This window comes from Rhinolophus sinicus, linkage group LG05 (genome assembly GCF_036562045.2).
Source record: "Rhinolophus sinicus isolate RSC01 linkage group LG05, ASM3656204v1, whole genome shotgun sequence".
Classification (NCBI taxonomy): Eukaryota; Metazoa; Chordata; class Mammalia; order Chiroptera; family Rhinolophidae; genus Rhinolophus; species Rhinolophus sinicus.
In genome coordinates this window covers 87,476,474-87,490,051 of record NC_133755.1, presented here as the reverse complement: position 1 = coordinate 87,490,051, position 13,578 = coordinate 87,476,474, and the positions used below count along the sequence as shown (strand labels likewise).

Below are 13,578 nucleotides of genomic sequence, written 5' to 3'. Positions count from 1 at the left end.
CATCAGAATCTCTAGAATTAGGACCCAGGCTCCACTACTTTTAAAAAAGATCCCCTAGAGATTCTAATGTGCAGCCAGGGTTGTGAACCAAAGGCTTTAATATTCCACATTCTATCATTCTACAGCGGATGGCCCAACATCCCATCATTGTGTCCTGCTTCCACAGCCCACTTGGATAGAAGCCATTACCAAGGCTGTGGGCAGAGGTGGGGCATTGGTGAAGTCCAGGTCATGCCTGCCAGCCCTTTCTAGCACCAATAACTAGAGAAATGACCCTCAGCCCCAGGGTTTGGCAGGCCCCTGGGTGACTGATGGGGTACAGAAGAGAGGATCTGGGGTGCCATTGCTCGCCACTCTATCAGGTCCCACTTGGGAGGCATGGGGCATATTTAATGGTTAGATTCATTAAGATGGTACCAGACAGGCCCTTGGGCCTGGCCCCACAGCTTCTGGATACCTGGGTCAGCCTAGATGGACACAGAGGCAGGTGGCAAGCAGGGAGATGGTATCTTGGGGTTAAGGGGATACCCATGGTGGCAGGTGGGGGGGGGGGGCTTTCCATTCAAGCAGTAGGAAGGACTGAGGGATGCTTGGTCCTGCATGTGGTCAGGCAGGAAAGTTTCAGAGCTTTCCCAGGACAAAAGTCCTGGGAAAGTCCACCCATATCCACGCGGATGGACTTGATAGCGGGCACGCCCACACCATTCTCAGGCATGAGGTACTGTGGGAAGGGCACTGGACCACAGTGAAGAGACTTATGCCTGTGAACAAGTCAGGAGTCCTTGGTACCCCTCAGTTTCTTCATCTGTGGAATGTGTGCAACCTGTCCTGTCCTCCGTGACTACTTTACAGGGAGGTTACAAGGTTCATATGGGATTACAGATAGGAATGTGTGAGTGGTATGGGGTAGTACACATCGGAGGAACAGCAGAGATGCCCCTCTATAGCACGGGAGAGAGAAAGTCTCTGTTCTCCACGAAGGTGCCTCTTCTCCACCGCACCCCACCCCCACTCCTCCTGAGGGGCACCCCACTTCCCAGCCTGAGCCCGGGAGCCGGACAGGGAGGGAACCGGACAGGGAGGACGCCGACTCACACTGCACATCCACGCGGATGGACTTGATGGCGGGCACGCCCACACCATTCTCAGCCTTGCAGTAGTAGCGGCCGCCCTGTGTGCGCGCAATGCGCTCAATGCGCAGCGTCTCGTTGAACACCGATGTCTCCTGGAACTTGTCAGATGCGCTGCCTGCTGTCTTGGTCCACCGCACCTGGGTCCGGCCATTGGGGGATGGAGGGCGGCAGAGTCAGAGGCCGCCGTGGGGTGGGGGGCCTCCGGACTGAATGCTCTGCAGTGTGCCTCCCCTCCAACCCCATGGTTTTTCACAAGCGTACTTGGGACATACAGGCCTATGAAACTAACTCAAACAGACTTGTAGGAATGCACAGGAGGAGTAAGATGCCTCAGCGAAGAGACTGGGAATAGGGAGTCAGATGGATGAGGTTTTAAAGAAAGCGGTATAGTGCAGTGTTTAAGAGCATGGATTTGTGGACAAGTTACCCAAGATTTCCTGCCTTCCTTTCCTCGTCTATAAAATGGAGAATATTAACTCTCCTCCTAGGGTTACTGGGAGGATTAAATTGACGTATATTTAGTGCCTGGAAGACTAAGGTTACTCATCTCTTGGCTTCAGATTTCTCATCCGTGCAAGAGGTCTCCTGTAGCCAGCCTCTAAGATGGCCCCAAATGATGCCCGCCTCCTGGTTGGTATTCACACCTTACTGTAGTCCCCTCCCACTTTGTACCGGGGATGGTCTGTGTGACCAATAGAATGTGGCAGGAGTGATGGTATGTCACTTCCAAAGTCAGGTGATAAAAGTCTATGATTTCCATCTTGGTTGCTTTCTCCCGTCACTTGCTCTGGAGAAAGCCAGCTGCCATGTCATGGGAAGCCCTAATGGATAGGTCCACAGAGGAGGAAGGGAAGTCTCGGTCAACAGCCATGAAAGTTAGCTTGGAAGGGGATCATCCAGCCCCAGTCAGTCTTCAAATGACTACAGACTTGTGAGAGACCCTGAGCCAGAACCAGCCAGCTCAGCCACTCAGGGATTCCTGTCCCACAGGAGCCAGGAGATAATAGGTGTTTGTTGTTTTAAGTCCCTAAGTTATGGAGTATTTGTTATGCAGCAATAGACAACTATAACTATTACATAGAGTAATACCCACTTTTCAGAATCATTGTGAGGTTTAGAAACAAAGTATGTAAGGAACCTAAGTGTGGTGCCTGGTATATATTAGTCACTCAATAAATGTCTACCCTGTTTCCCCGACAGTAAGACCTAGCCAGACAATTAGCTCTAAAGCGTCTTTTGGAGCAAAAATTAATATAAGACCTGGTATTATATTATATTATATTATATTATATTATATTATATTATATTATATTATATTATATTATATTATATTATATTATATTATATTATATTATATTATATTATATTATATTATAGACTGGGTCTTATATTATAGTAAAATAAGACTGGGTCTTATATTAATTTTTGCTCCAAAAGATGTATTAGAGCTGATTGTCCGGCTAGGTCTTATTTTCGGGAAATACGGTATATTTATTAACATTGTCTTAGATTATGAGACACTATCAAGGACCACACAAGAAACTGGAGCTACTATTCAAAGTACCAGAGGTTTAAGAAAAACTGATCAGTTCTAGGTTACTTCGTCCTAAGGACTGGAGTATGGGGTAGGGAAACTTCCATGTTAAAGTTGAGTAGGATTGCTCATTACTGAGACAGGGCAAGGGCCCTGATCCTGGTGAATAGGTCAGACTATAAGTCATAAAAACAACAGGCAGGAAGAAATAGGTGAAAGGGCAACCTTCTCATGCAGGGAGGGGCCACTGCAGGCCATAAGATTTCTAAACTTATCCTTTCGCCACCCTCAACACTACCCTGAAGGACCTAGAGGTTATAAAACTTGGGGAAGGCTACAGGTAGTTTCAGGCAATTGATACTTAGAACAAAGGGTGCTTTGGAGGGAAACAAGGCCATGAAAACATTTTTTTTTTTGTACTTGACTTTTGTGATTTTAATATGATTTGTCTAGATGGGGTTTATTTACATACTGCTTAAGACAGAGTTTGCTGTATCCATCTAAGGGTTCATACCTTTCTTCAATTCTACAAAATTCTCAGCCTTTGTCTCTTTAAATATTGCTTCTTCACAGTTTTCTCTAATCTCTTCTTCTAGAATGCCCAAGTTTATAGCTAAGTTGTAGCTTCTCATTCTATCCTCCTTGTCTCCCAAGTTCCTTTTCACACTTCCATCTCTTTGTCCTCTCCAGACTGCATTATGGCTGATTTCCTCAAATCTATCATCCAATTCATTAATTTTCTCTTTAGCTATCTCTATGGTATCAAGGCCAAGTTTCACAAAAGACTATTTTTTTTCCCCTAGAATTTCTATTTGCTTTTTTCCATATCTAACTGATCAGGTTTTATAATCTCCTGTCGTATAGATTCTATTCCTTCCATGATCTCTTTAAACATTTTAAACATACTTATTTAAAGATCCTTTCAAATTGTGCTATGATATCTGTTTCCTCAGATATTAATTGTTCAATTATTTGGGTCTATGGATTAGCATTCCTGGCACTGTATTTTTAAGTGGGTTTAAAATTTTTACTTCACAGGCTTGTAATTGTAATCAGTGGGAATTCTCTTCCACAGAAGTCCCACTTGGTCCCTGACAGGCCTGTCTGTGGTGTAGTTTTATGGCTGCCTATGTTCCAAATACATGGCTTCACAGGTTCCAACCAGGTTTTATGTTAGTTTCTCAGCTTAGGGTTTCCTCACCACTTGGATAGTACAAGACACAGACAGGCTTAGGGGCATGCTCTCTTGTGGGTGACTCTGTTTGCACCCATACTCTGGGTAGCAGAGAGTCTGCTCCCTACTGTGACTCTGAGCTGTGAGACAGTGGTCTTCTGGTCCACTCTTGTCAAGCTTCCCGCTTTAGATAGAGAGTCCATTTCCAGCTCCTAGCCATGGATGGCCCTGTGGCCTCACCTCATATACCCTCCGCGTGTGCATTAATACTACTACCCTGGTGGTAAGTATACAGTCCTGGTAAGTATACAGTCCAAATGCCTCTGAGATGCTGCTGCTCCCCTATGAGACTGGGTGCTCCATGGCAACAGGAACTGTAGCCGTATCCTCGGGCCCCATTATAGTGCTTGGCATATAGCAAGTACTCAACAAACACTTGTAATAAAATGAGGGCAAAGGGAGCTGGGAGGCATTTCAAGAGAAGTGAGCAGCAATAGTTAAAGCAGGAATGAACAGAGTGTACTTGGGCATGTCCGACTGGAGCCCAGGGTGGGAGGAAGATGGCAGTGGGAGATCAGACAGGGAAGGCAGGTGAGGGTAGATTGTGGGAGGCCTTCAGTTCCACCGGAGCCTGAACTAGGTCTGGTAGTTAACGGGGAGCCATCGAAGGTTTTGGAGCAGGGGAGAGATATGATGCAGCAGGTTGGAGGCTGAGGATTCTGGGAGCATGGCGCAGGCGTGGATTGGAAGCAGAGATTTGGGAGAATAGGCCAGTTAGCATCTACTGCAGTGGTCCAAGAAACAGGGCTGAAGGTCTGACCTAGAGGGGTAATGAGGAATAGAGAGGAGGAGACCCCACAAGAGACATAAAAATGAAAGTCCTCACAGGCTGGCTAGATGGGAGAAATGAGATGGGATAAAGTTAAATATAAGCCCAGGAAAAACCATGAAACCACAGATGGAAATGGAAAAACGGAAGCATGCACATACAGCCACCGCTACAGATGACTCATATGTGTGATGTGCAAGGCGACACACACAGACAGCAGGTGCAGCCTTAGCTGCCTCCCTGGCCTTAGGGAGAACCACCCCTAATAGTCACACCTGACACAAACACCAACCTGAAGACTGGCAGCATTGATTTCACTTCTAAACAAACCTTTGAGAAGGAGCAAGCAGCGATCACAGTTTCAGGTTGAAAGAGTCTTTAGGGGTTTCCTGGTCCATCTGCTTGTCTCAAGGCCAAACCTACTAAAGCCATCCCTGTTCCCAAAATTATCCCCAGAAAAGGATTTCGCACTTCACTCTCTTTCCTAGGATCCAATCGAAACCTTTTCTGCTGCTCTTAAAGGTCACAGCAGCTCACCAGCAAATTCCACCCATCCCCCAGCCCACTGCTTCCTACCTCCTCCCATCGGCTCTCAGTGACAACTGGCCAACACTTCCTGCCTGAACCACACTGTTGGTCTGGGACAAAAGTCACCTGGCATTTCCAGATACTCTGCATCTGTTGCTTTCTAATTGCTTTGAGTCTTTTCACCACAAGAGTGTAGGGCTTGCCTACCGGAAGACTCCTAAAGTAGAGATTATATTCGATGTTGTTGGGAATTCCTGGAGCCCCCAACCCAAAGATGGGTACACTGGGCGGAAGTGTGCTAAGCTATGGTTCTGGATTCAAATTCTGCCTCCTCACTCACAAGGACTGTGTGATGTTGGGAGCTTACTTAACCTCCCTGAACCTCAATTTCCTCAGCTGTAAAATGGGGGTTCTAATGCTTTCCTCACAGCATGGTTGTGAGGAGCCAGAGAAAGCACTGGAAAAAGCACCTAGCCTAGTGTTTGGCACACAGTCCACCTTCAAACAGTGGCTGAAGGTACATATGAGGCTGTGTTTGCTCAACAGATACCAGGAATAGAGTGGAATTAAGTAACCGACATTCAGTTTTTCCCCTTGGCCATCAAAGTTTTCAGGGGACTAAGCCCACAACCTCTAGCCCAGGGATGTCCAAACTTTTTTCAACGTTTTTCACCAAGGGCCATATGCAGTAAAATACACAAACAGCCCGGCCACTCACTCGAGGTGAAGTACGTATTGCCTCACCTGGTTTATTTAAGTAAATTAAATATATTTTTGGAATTTGCTGCAGGCCAATTAAAAATGGATTGCGGGCCGTAGTTGGCCCGCGGGCCGCAGTTTGGACACCCCTGCTCTAGCCCTTCCCCACTGAGTTCATTTTCCAGTTATTTGCCCAGCCCCAGTCTCCTGCCTTCTGTTTGTTTGCCGCTGTGTGCCTCTCGTCCCCAGCTCCTACTGCCTCTTCTCAAGCTCTGATCCCAGAGTAGGGGTGGGAGGGAGGGGGTGAGGGCAGGAGGGGCCTGTGCAGGCTGGATGGGGGCTTACCTGGGGCCGAGGGTGCCCGGTGACAAGGCACTGCAGCACAAGGGTGTCCCCCTCCCGGATGGTGTAGACACGCTCGCTGATGTTGTCCTCTTTCACCACACACGCCTGGCCCGCGTGCACTATCTGGGCCTGGGCTGGAGCTGGCAAAGAAGGGGGGGAGGTTTAGACAAGACGCACCAGGGCTAGAGGGGGCCTGAGGCTCCCTTCTGAGTATGGGGGGGGGGGAGGGTCAGCCTGGACCTCCCCAGGCCATCTTCAAAAACCTGACCCCATTGAGCTCAGGCAAGAATCTTCCCAGAGTGCCCAGACCAGAACCAAAGGGGCCAGGAACTCAGGAAAGGGGCAATTCCTCCCCATCCCAACCCCCTTGCAGGAGATCTGTGCTCTTGAATGAGCTGATCAGGGCGAGGGGCTTTGTAATCGGTACAGACTGGGTATCACTCAGTGAGCATCACGGTCTTAGCAGCCCCCGTCCTGCAGCTGCTAGTACTCCACCCGGTCCCTGCATCGGGCTGGTGCATCCATCCTCATCTGCTCTGTGTGACAGCTGCTATGTGCACACAGCTCACCTTCCCCAGGGAATGGCCCTCAGACAGTGGGAACCACCTGGGGCAGAAATGCCCAGGAGGCCACCTACTTCCCCAATATACACACACACTCCCAATGACTGGCCAACATGAGTGCAAAGGCCCAGCCCTCTTGCCTCAAGATGGGATGACTGGTGCTATTCACGCTCCAGAGCCCCCACCCCTTACCCCGGGGAACAGGCTGAGGCTAAGTCAGCTTAACCACAGTTTTGCCCAGATGCTTCCCTCATCCCCTTAGTTTCTCCTGAGATCATTTTCTCAGCAAATCACCTGCCTGAACTGTGCCCACCCCTAAGCATCCCAAGCTCTGCTTTAGCCTAACCTAAGATTCCCCCCATCCCTACAGACTACATATTCCCCTCAACCAAAGGCCTGTTAATTTTCCCTCATTGCTCCCTGAGCCTGTGCCAGCCTCTTCTCCAAGGATCAGAAGTTCTCACAAGGGACCCGGAAGCTCTCAAGAGACTGGCTCCTCCCTGACCTGTCTCACACTGCCCAGGGCTGGGGGAACCCAAAGGGGAAATGGCTGAGCTGTAAAAGTTCACAGCCCCTCCCTCAGTGTCAAGCCCCATTGTCCTAGAGGCAAACCAGCCCCCAGCCCACCAATGCTTGGGTTCTGGGTGGGAGGGCAAGGCCCTCAAGTTCACACCTGTCTGCTCACAGCTGACTAGAGAGAGTGGAGGTGGGAGAGCTGATCCAGGACACAAGGGACACAGGGAGTGAACACCGAGTCCTTGTCCTAAGGAGGTGCACTGAGGTGAGATAAAACCCGTACATAAAATATGTAACTTCCTCCAGGAAGTGTCCCATGATTAACCTGCACCCTCCCTCCTTCTGTGTCCATCACTCCCCCAGCACAACAACAAAGCATCAATCTGTGTGTCTATCAAATTCAGGGTTCTTGCCTTTCTGCCTGCCAGACTGTGAACTTCATCTCGGTATCCCCAACACTAAGGCCTTAACTACCGCGGGCACTCAGTGGATGTGGAATGGATGAATTGACAAGAATATCCCATAGTAACGTTGCTAAGCATTATGAGAGGTCCAGAGTCCCTAGGAGGTCAGAAGACAGAAACACCACCATCCGCTGGAGGCAGAATCACAGGTGGCTCTATGGAAGAGGCAGATTTTGAACCATGTCTCAGAGAACGGGCCTTCCTGCCAGTTGCAGGGGCAGAATCCTACATTATCTATTATGGATTACTGGCGGAAAGCCACCAGCGATCACTGGGCCTTTGTTTTCTCACCTCTAACATGGAGAGAACGCCACCAACCCTGAGAACACACAAGGGTGGATGGGACAATCACACCAGGTAAATGAGAAGCGCTTAGAACTCTAATGTGTTCCATAGGTGCCACAAGCAGCGCCTTAATGGACTCTCTCCGAGCAACACTGACGGGACAGACACGAACCAGTTACAGAGGGGGTTACACAGAGGCAGCCTGGTGCTGGATGAGAAGCTTGTGGGGCAACAAGTGGGCCACAGGTCACGTGACACAGGCCCTGTTTAACCACAAGAGTCTCTCTAAACCGCAAGATTCTGTCAACAGTGGCACCTGCCACCAACCCAGGTTCTGAGTGTCCAGGTGTTCATCCTGCCTGCCCGGCTGCCACACAGGAACGAACCTAGACCAGCTGTCAGGAGACAAGCTGAGTGACCTCCCTGCGCCCCAGCTTCCCCACCTATAGGAGGGGAGTGGATAAGATGACCTCTAAGGTCTTTTCGACTCATACTTTCAACGATTTATGTAATCAGTCCCTAAGTAAGATGCACCCTAGAATCTGGGGAATGGGTCTGACATGGTGCCCCCTGCAATGAAAATGCATGAACACTACCATAACACGGAAGAGATAGCCATCTGTGGCCAGCGTCCCCCGGAAATCTCATCAGGAAACAACCCACCAATGCATGATGTGTAAGCCAGTCGCTGATAAGACCAGGAGGCCATATGGATATCTACAAGAGGCCTGTGGTACTTCTCCACAAGGAAGGCATTGATTTCACAGGCTCCAATGGAAGACAAGCTATCATCTTGGACACTGTGGCTTACCCATAGCCAGGCAGTGCTGCCATGACAAAAGCTTTGGTGACTCAGAAGGAATACTGAGAAAGAGCTGGAGCGCTAACCTTTCTCAGGGCCCAGCCAGCACAAGCCAGAAAAGATGAGGCCCTCCCACAGACACGAGGCCCCTTGCCATCTGACAGGTGTGTTTCCTCACTGGAGATGGGGCGGTGAATGGGCACCATGGATGATGACATTATTACAATGATTCAATCCCCTTTGATGACACTAATATCAAGACTATCTAGCTCTAAAATGGTAGAACCACTTTGGAACAGATCTTGGCAACAATTCCACTCCTGGGTAGGTACCCACTAGAAATGAGTGCTTATGACAACCAAACAATAAAACATTCATAGCAGCTTTATGCATGGATAGGTGAACATCCCATAGGTCTATCAAGGGTAGCACAAGTAAATCAATTCCTGTATATTCATACGATGGAATATTACACAGCGTGAAAGAAAGAATGAAATACTGATAGATACAGAAACACCTGAATCTCACTGGAACAACTGAAGGGAAAGAATTCGGATACAACAGAATAAATAGTGTATAATGTTTATCTATTTGAAATTTAAAACTGGAAAACCCAATCTTATAGCAATCAAGATCTAAATAGTGGTTGCCCCTGGGTAGGGGTGGGGGGGTTCTTTACTGGGAAGGGCACAAGAGAACTTTCTGGAGAGAAGGTGGGATCCCATCTGGGAGGAGGAAAATGTTCTACATCCTAATCTGAGAGGTGGTGACACAGGTGGATACACATTTAAAAATGCATTAAATTATTTGCTTAAGATTTTACAGTAGCTAAGTTACATTTCAATTAAAAAAAAAAAAAAGAGCATGCCTTCGATGACACTGCCTGTTGAGGTTACCTTGTTTTGTTTGATGTCACTAACCATTACAATTCTCTCCTCCCTTTACTCTGACTCCTACTTTGATGAGCTGCTTCCCATGGCTGACTTCTTCCAGGTATAGATTTCCCTTCCGGAGTGAGTGCTGGCCTTGATGGTTCAATTTGCCCATCAGCCCCCACTGACTTTCATTAACATGAGTCAGCCCCCCACTCTCCTCAGCCCTGGAATGGCTGGAACCATGTTTCTGACCGTGAACCAACAGAGGTCCCACCACGTCTCCGGTCCCCAAAGGGGCTCTGTCCCACTTAACCTCAGCCTCCCACTGCCAGCAGCAGCATCTTCTGACTCCAAAGGCAACCAGGCCAGGGCCTGTGTCAAGAGGCACCACGACATAATCCCTTCATTCAGTCTGTCAAACAACAAACACTTCGAGCCTGCCACTGTGCTGGGTGCTGAAGAGGCTGTCATGAAAAGCAAACAAGGACCAGCTCTGAAAGAGCACTGTCGGGGAGACGAAAAGCAAACAAGGAAACAGAAATGAACAGGATGGTTTCAGAGTGTGCTAAGTGCTAAGACGACTCCAAAGCGGGGGGATGTGACAAGGAAGTGGGTAGAGGAGAGATCTGCTTTAGAGAAATGGAAAGAGCTGACAATCTGGGATGATTCCTGGCTCTGCTAGGCACTAGCTGGGTGACACTGGGCAAGTTACTTAACCTCTCTGTGACTCGGCCTCTTCATTTGTAAAATGGGAACAATAATGCCTTATCCCAGGGCTGGTGTGAGGGTTTAAAACAACATATGTAAAACATCTGGCCAAACCGTATGTGCTCTTTCACTGAATGATAGCTACTGAAATGACTGATTGCATAGGAGCAAGAGAGGGGTACAGGAGAATACCCTCTGTAGGCCCATCTACATTCCAGGGGTGAAACCACTCAAAGCAGACAGTAAACCGGTAGGGATATTTCATGAATAGGTTCAAGATTCATGTTGAGGGCTGTGCAGGGCTTCGGAGGAGTTGGAAAACAGGAGACGGATGGCATCCTTCTCTGAACACCCTTCTTACCGGACCCTTAGCTTTCAGCAACTTACTTTGCGTCTTTCAGCAAGTTACTTAAGCCTTCGTTGTCTCAGTTGCAACACCAGGAATAAATACATAAACATGAAATGTGAGGAATAAATACATAAATGCGAAAGTGTTTCAAACGGTGTCTGACACAGTGAGCAATGTAACCATGCCAGCCAACATTTTTATTCTATAAATGATCCTGCACTCCTCTCAGGCCACCTCCCTGGGGGCCTGAAGCCCTTTGCATGACAGGATGCTGCCTTATCTGCAACAGATGATGAGGGCTGGTACATTCCCAGGGTGCACTGTGTATTTCCAAGCGCCTCACCTCAGCTCTGAGAGGCAGAAAGGCAAGTCCTATTTATAGCCTCCTTTGGCAGACGAGGAAACTGAGGCCTGGAGAAGGAAATGCCCATGTCACTCGCAGACACAGGCCAATGGCAGAGCTGAGACTCTAAGCCAGGACTTCTACCTGCTAGCTTGCAACTCAGTTCACCAGCCCAGCCATCCACGGACCCCCCACCCCCATCCCTTGTGTCACCAGGGGAGCCTGTCGCAACGCAGATCCCCAAGCCCACGGGAAACCACCAGCCCTGACTCTCTAGGGCCTCAGAGTTTGTATTTGTAACGGGCTCCTGGGAATTTCAAGGCTCCGCGGGATTTGGTCATCTCTGCTTGACACCACTTTGGTGGATAGAAAACAGGACAGGATTTTGGAACCCAGTATGTTTCCTGCCTCTGGTCTATGAGACTTCCTATTTCATTCTCCAAGCTCTATTGACAGACCCCCATGGAAAAGGAAAACTGTGTCCCCCAACCTGTGTGCCAGAAAATGTTCATCGATAGTCCACTGCCAAATAAGACGCTGCATCTTCTCTCTCCTCAGTCTCAGCACACGATATTATTAAAGGCTCTGAAAAGTCCTGCAGTGAACACATCTATTAACTTGATATAATCCAGTGCTTTCCAAATGTATTTGACCAGAAAGCCCTTTCTTCACGGAGTGTCTCTTAACATCTTGAGAGACAGAAGTGTTTTGTAAAACGGGTGGAGAAGTGCCGATCCAAGGCTCAGTAAAACTAAGGCTGTGTGGAGTCAAGTAACACGTTCCCCCAGTCCCTTGGCTGAGAATAATCAAGCGGCGTGAGAGATGTCACCCATGGGGCAGCATCGTCATGAGAACAGCTGAGGCAGAAATAGGAAGCCCCTGGTAGAATGCTTCTGGCATACCAGCTCACTCCTTTCTTCCCCCCAAAGTAGACACTCGGAATTATAGGTGGGGGTGAGGGCTGCCAGCACCCAATAGGCTCAGTGACAAAGCGACAAACTCTCAACGTCTGACTCACGTTAAGGCAAATGCCAACTTGCCCACTGGGCTTCTGAAGAAAGAGAATTCTCACTGGAACCTAGAAAGGGAATTTCATCAAGGGCCCCCACCCCCCATAAGAGAATTTCCTCCTGGCTGCTAGCCAAGGTGCTGTCAAACGCATGAGGGTGCAACAATAAGATATAGAACCAAATAAGGCAGGCAGACAGCACATGCATGGAAAGCCTGAATTTAAAGCCCCATCAACTTTCTGTCAGGTTTCCTCCCCACCCCGCATTTAAAAAGGTTAATCATAGCCAAGTGGGGGCTGTCTTCCTCCTTCCTGCTCCTGACTCTTTCAGGGGAAGTGGCTGCAGGCTGGGGAAACTTCCAAACAGAGCAGAGCGGGGAAAGGACAAGGAGACAGGAGAAGGGGTGAGCGTTGCAGACCTCCCCACCTGGAGTTGGTTCTATCGGCCCAGTTGCATCTTAAGATGGCTGGGCAGGTACCACCACCCCAACCACCGCCCGCAAGCATCGCTGAGTGTTCTGGGCCAGACAATATGTAATCAGGATCTGTGTTCTTGTCCTGACTGCCACCAGACAGGCATCCAACACATGCCTGTGAGTGTGAGGTGCTGAGCTCGGTGCTGGGTGTACAGGGAGTGACGGCACCCAGGCCCTGCACTAGGGAAGTTAGAGTCTAGAAGAGCTGGGATAAAGGCCTACTGAGAAGCAGAAAGGAAGAGGGAGGGATTGCTGTGAGCTGCAGTTATGTCTCAAGTCTCTCCCCCTCCTCCCATAAGAGAACAATAATGTAACAATGTATGCATAATACAACAATAACAATTTACTCTGTGCCAGCATTGTATTGAGTGTTTTATATCTAGTACCTTATTTATTGCTCATAGCAAGCCTACTATTGCTCCCATTTGTCAGATGAGGAAGCTGAGGCTCATCAAGTTTCAATAAATTGTCCGAGGACACCTGGCTGAATGGGAGTCTGTCTGATTCTCTGACTTTTGTGCTCATCCCCATGCACTTCCAGTTCCCAAGTGCTGGCACAGGTTGAGAACACGGGGCCCAGGGCAGGGCTCAGGGTACAGGACTGTCTCTGAGTCGCTGGTGGACCAGTCTCATGCAGCATCCTTAGAAACTATCCCTTCCTCACCCTCCCAGCTCCTGGTTCGTACATGTTTATCGATCCTTTTATGCATGTAATGCAAATGGACACTTAATAATTTAGTGGGGTTAACAGTGCTGAAATATTAACAAGCTTTTCTCTTTTAATTAGGGGCTGAGAGAGTGGCGGCTGGGTCTGGGAGGAGGCTCTCAGGGCAGGCGCCTGGCTGGCTCAGCCTGGGTCTCCTTCTGCGAGAGGTGACGCTTATGTGCCTCTGCTGTGGACCGTGGGCCATCAAACATGGATGAACCCTGTCCAAAGTGGGGGTTT

At 48.8% G+C, this 13,578-nt stretch overlaps 1 protein-coding gene across 1 annotated transcript in view; it reads right to left on the bottom strand.

Moving 5' to 3' along the window:
• Positions 1–13,578, bottom strand: part of MDGA1 (MAM domain containing glycosylphosphatidylinositol anchor 1) — a 54,908-nt gene that overhangs the window by 19,464 nt on the left and 21,866 nt on the right. The window contains exons 2-3 of the mRNA XM_019753939.2: positions 6,243–6,382; positions 1,096–1,270 (exon numbers count right to left, since the gene is read on the bottom strand). Of these exons, the coding sequence (XP_019609498.1) occupies positions 1,096–1,270; positions 6,243–6,382 (315 nt within the window). The remainder of the gene's footprint in view (positions 1–1,095; positions 1,271–6,242; positions 6,383–13,578) is intronic.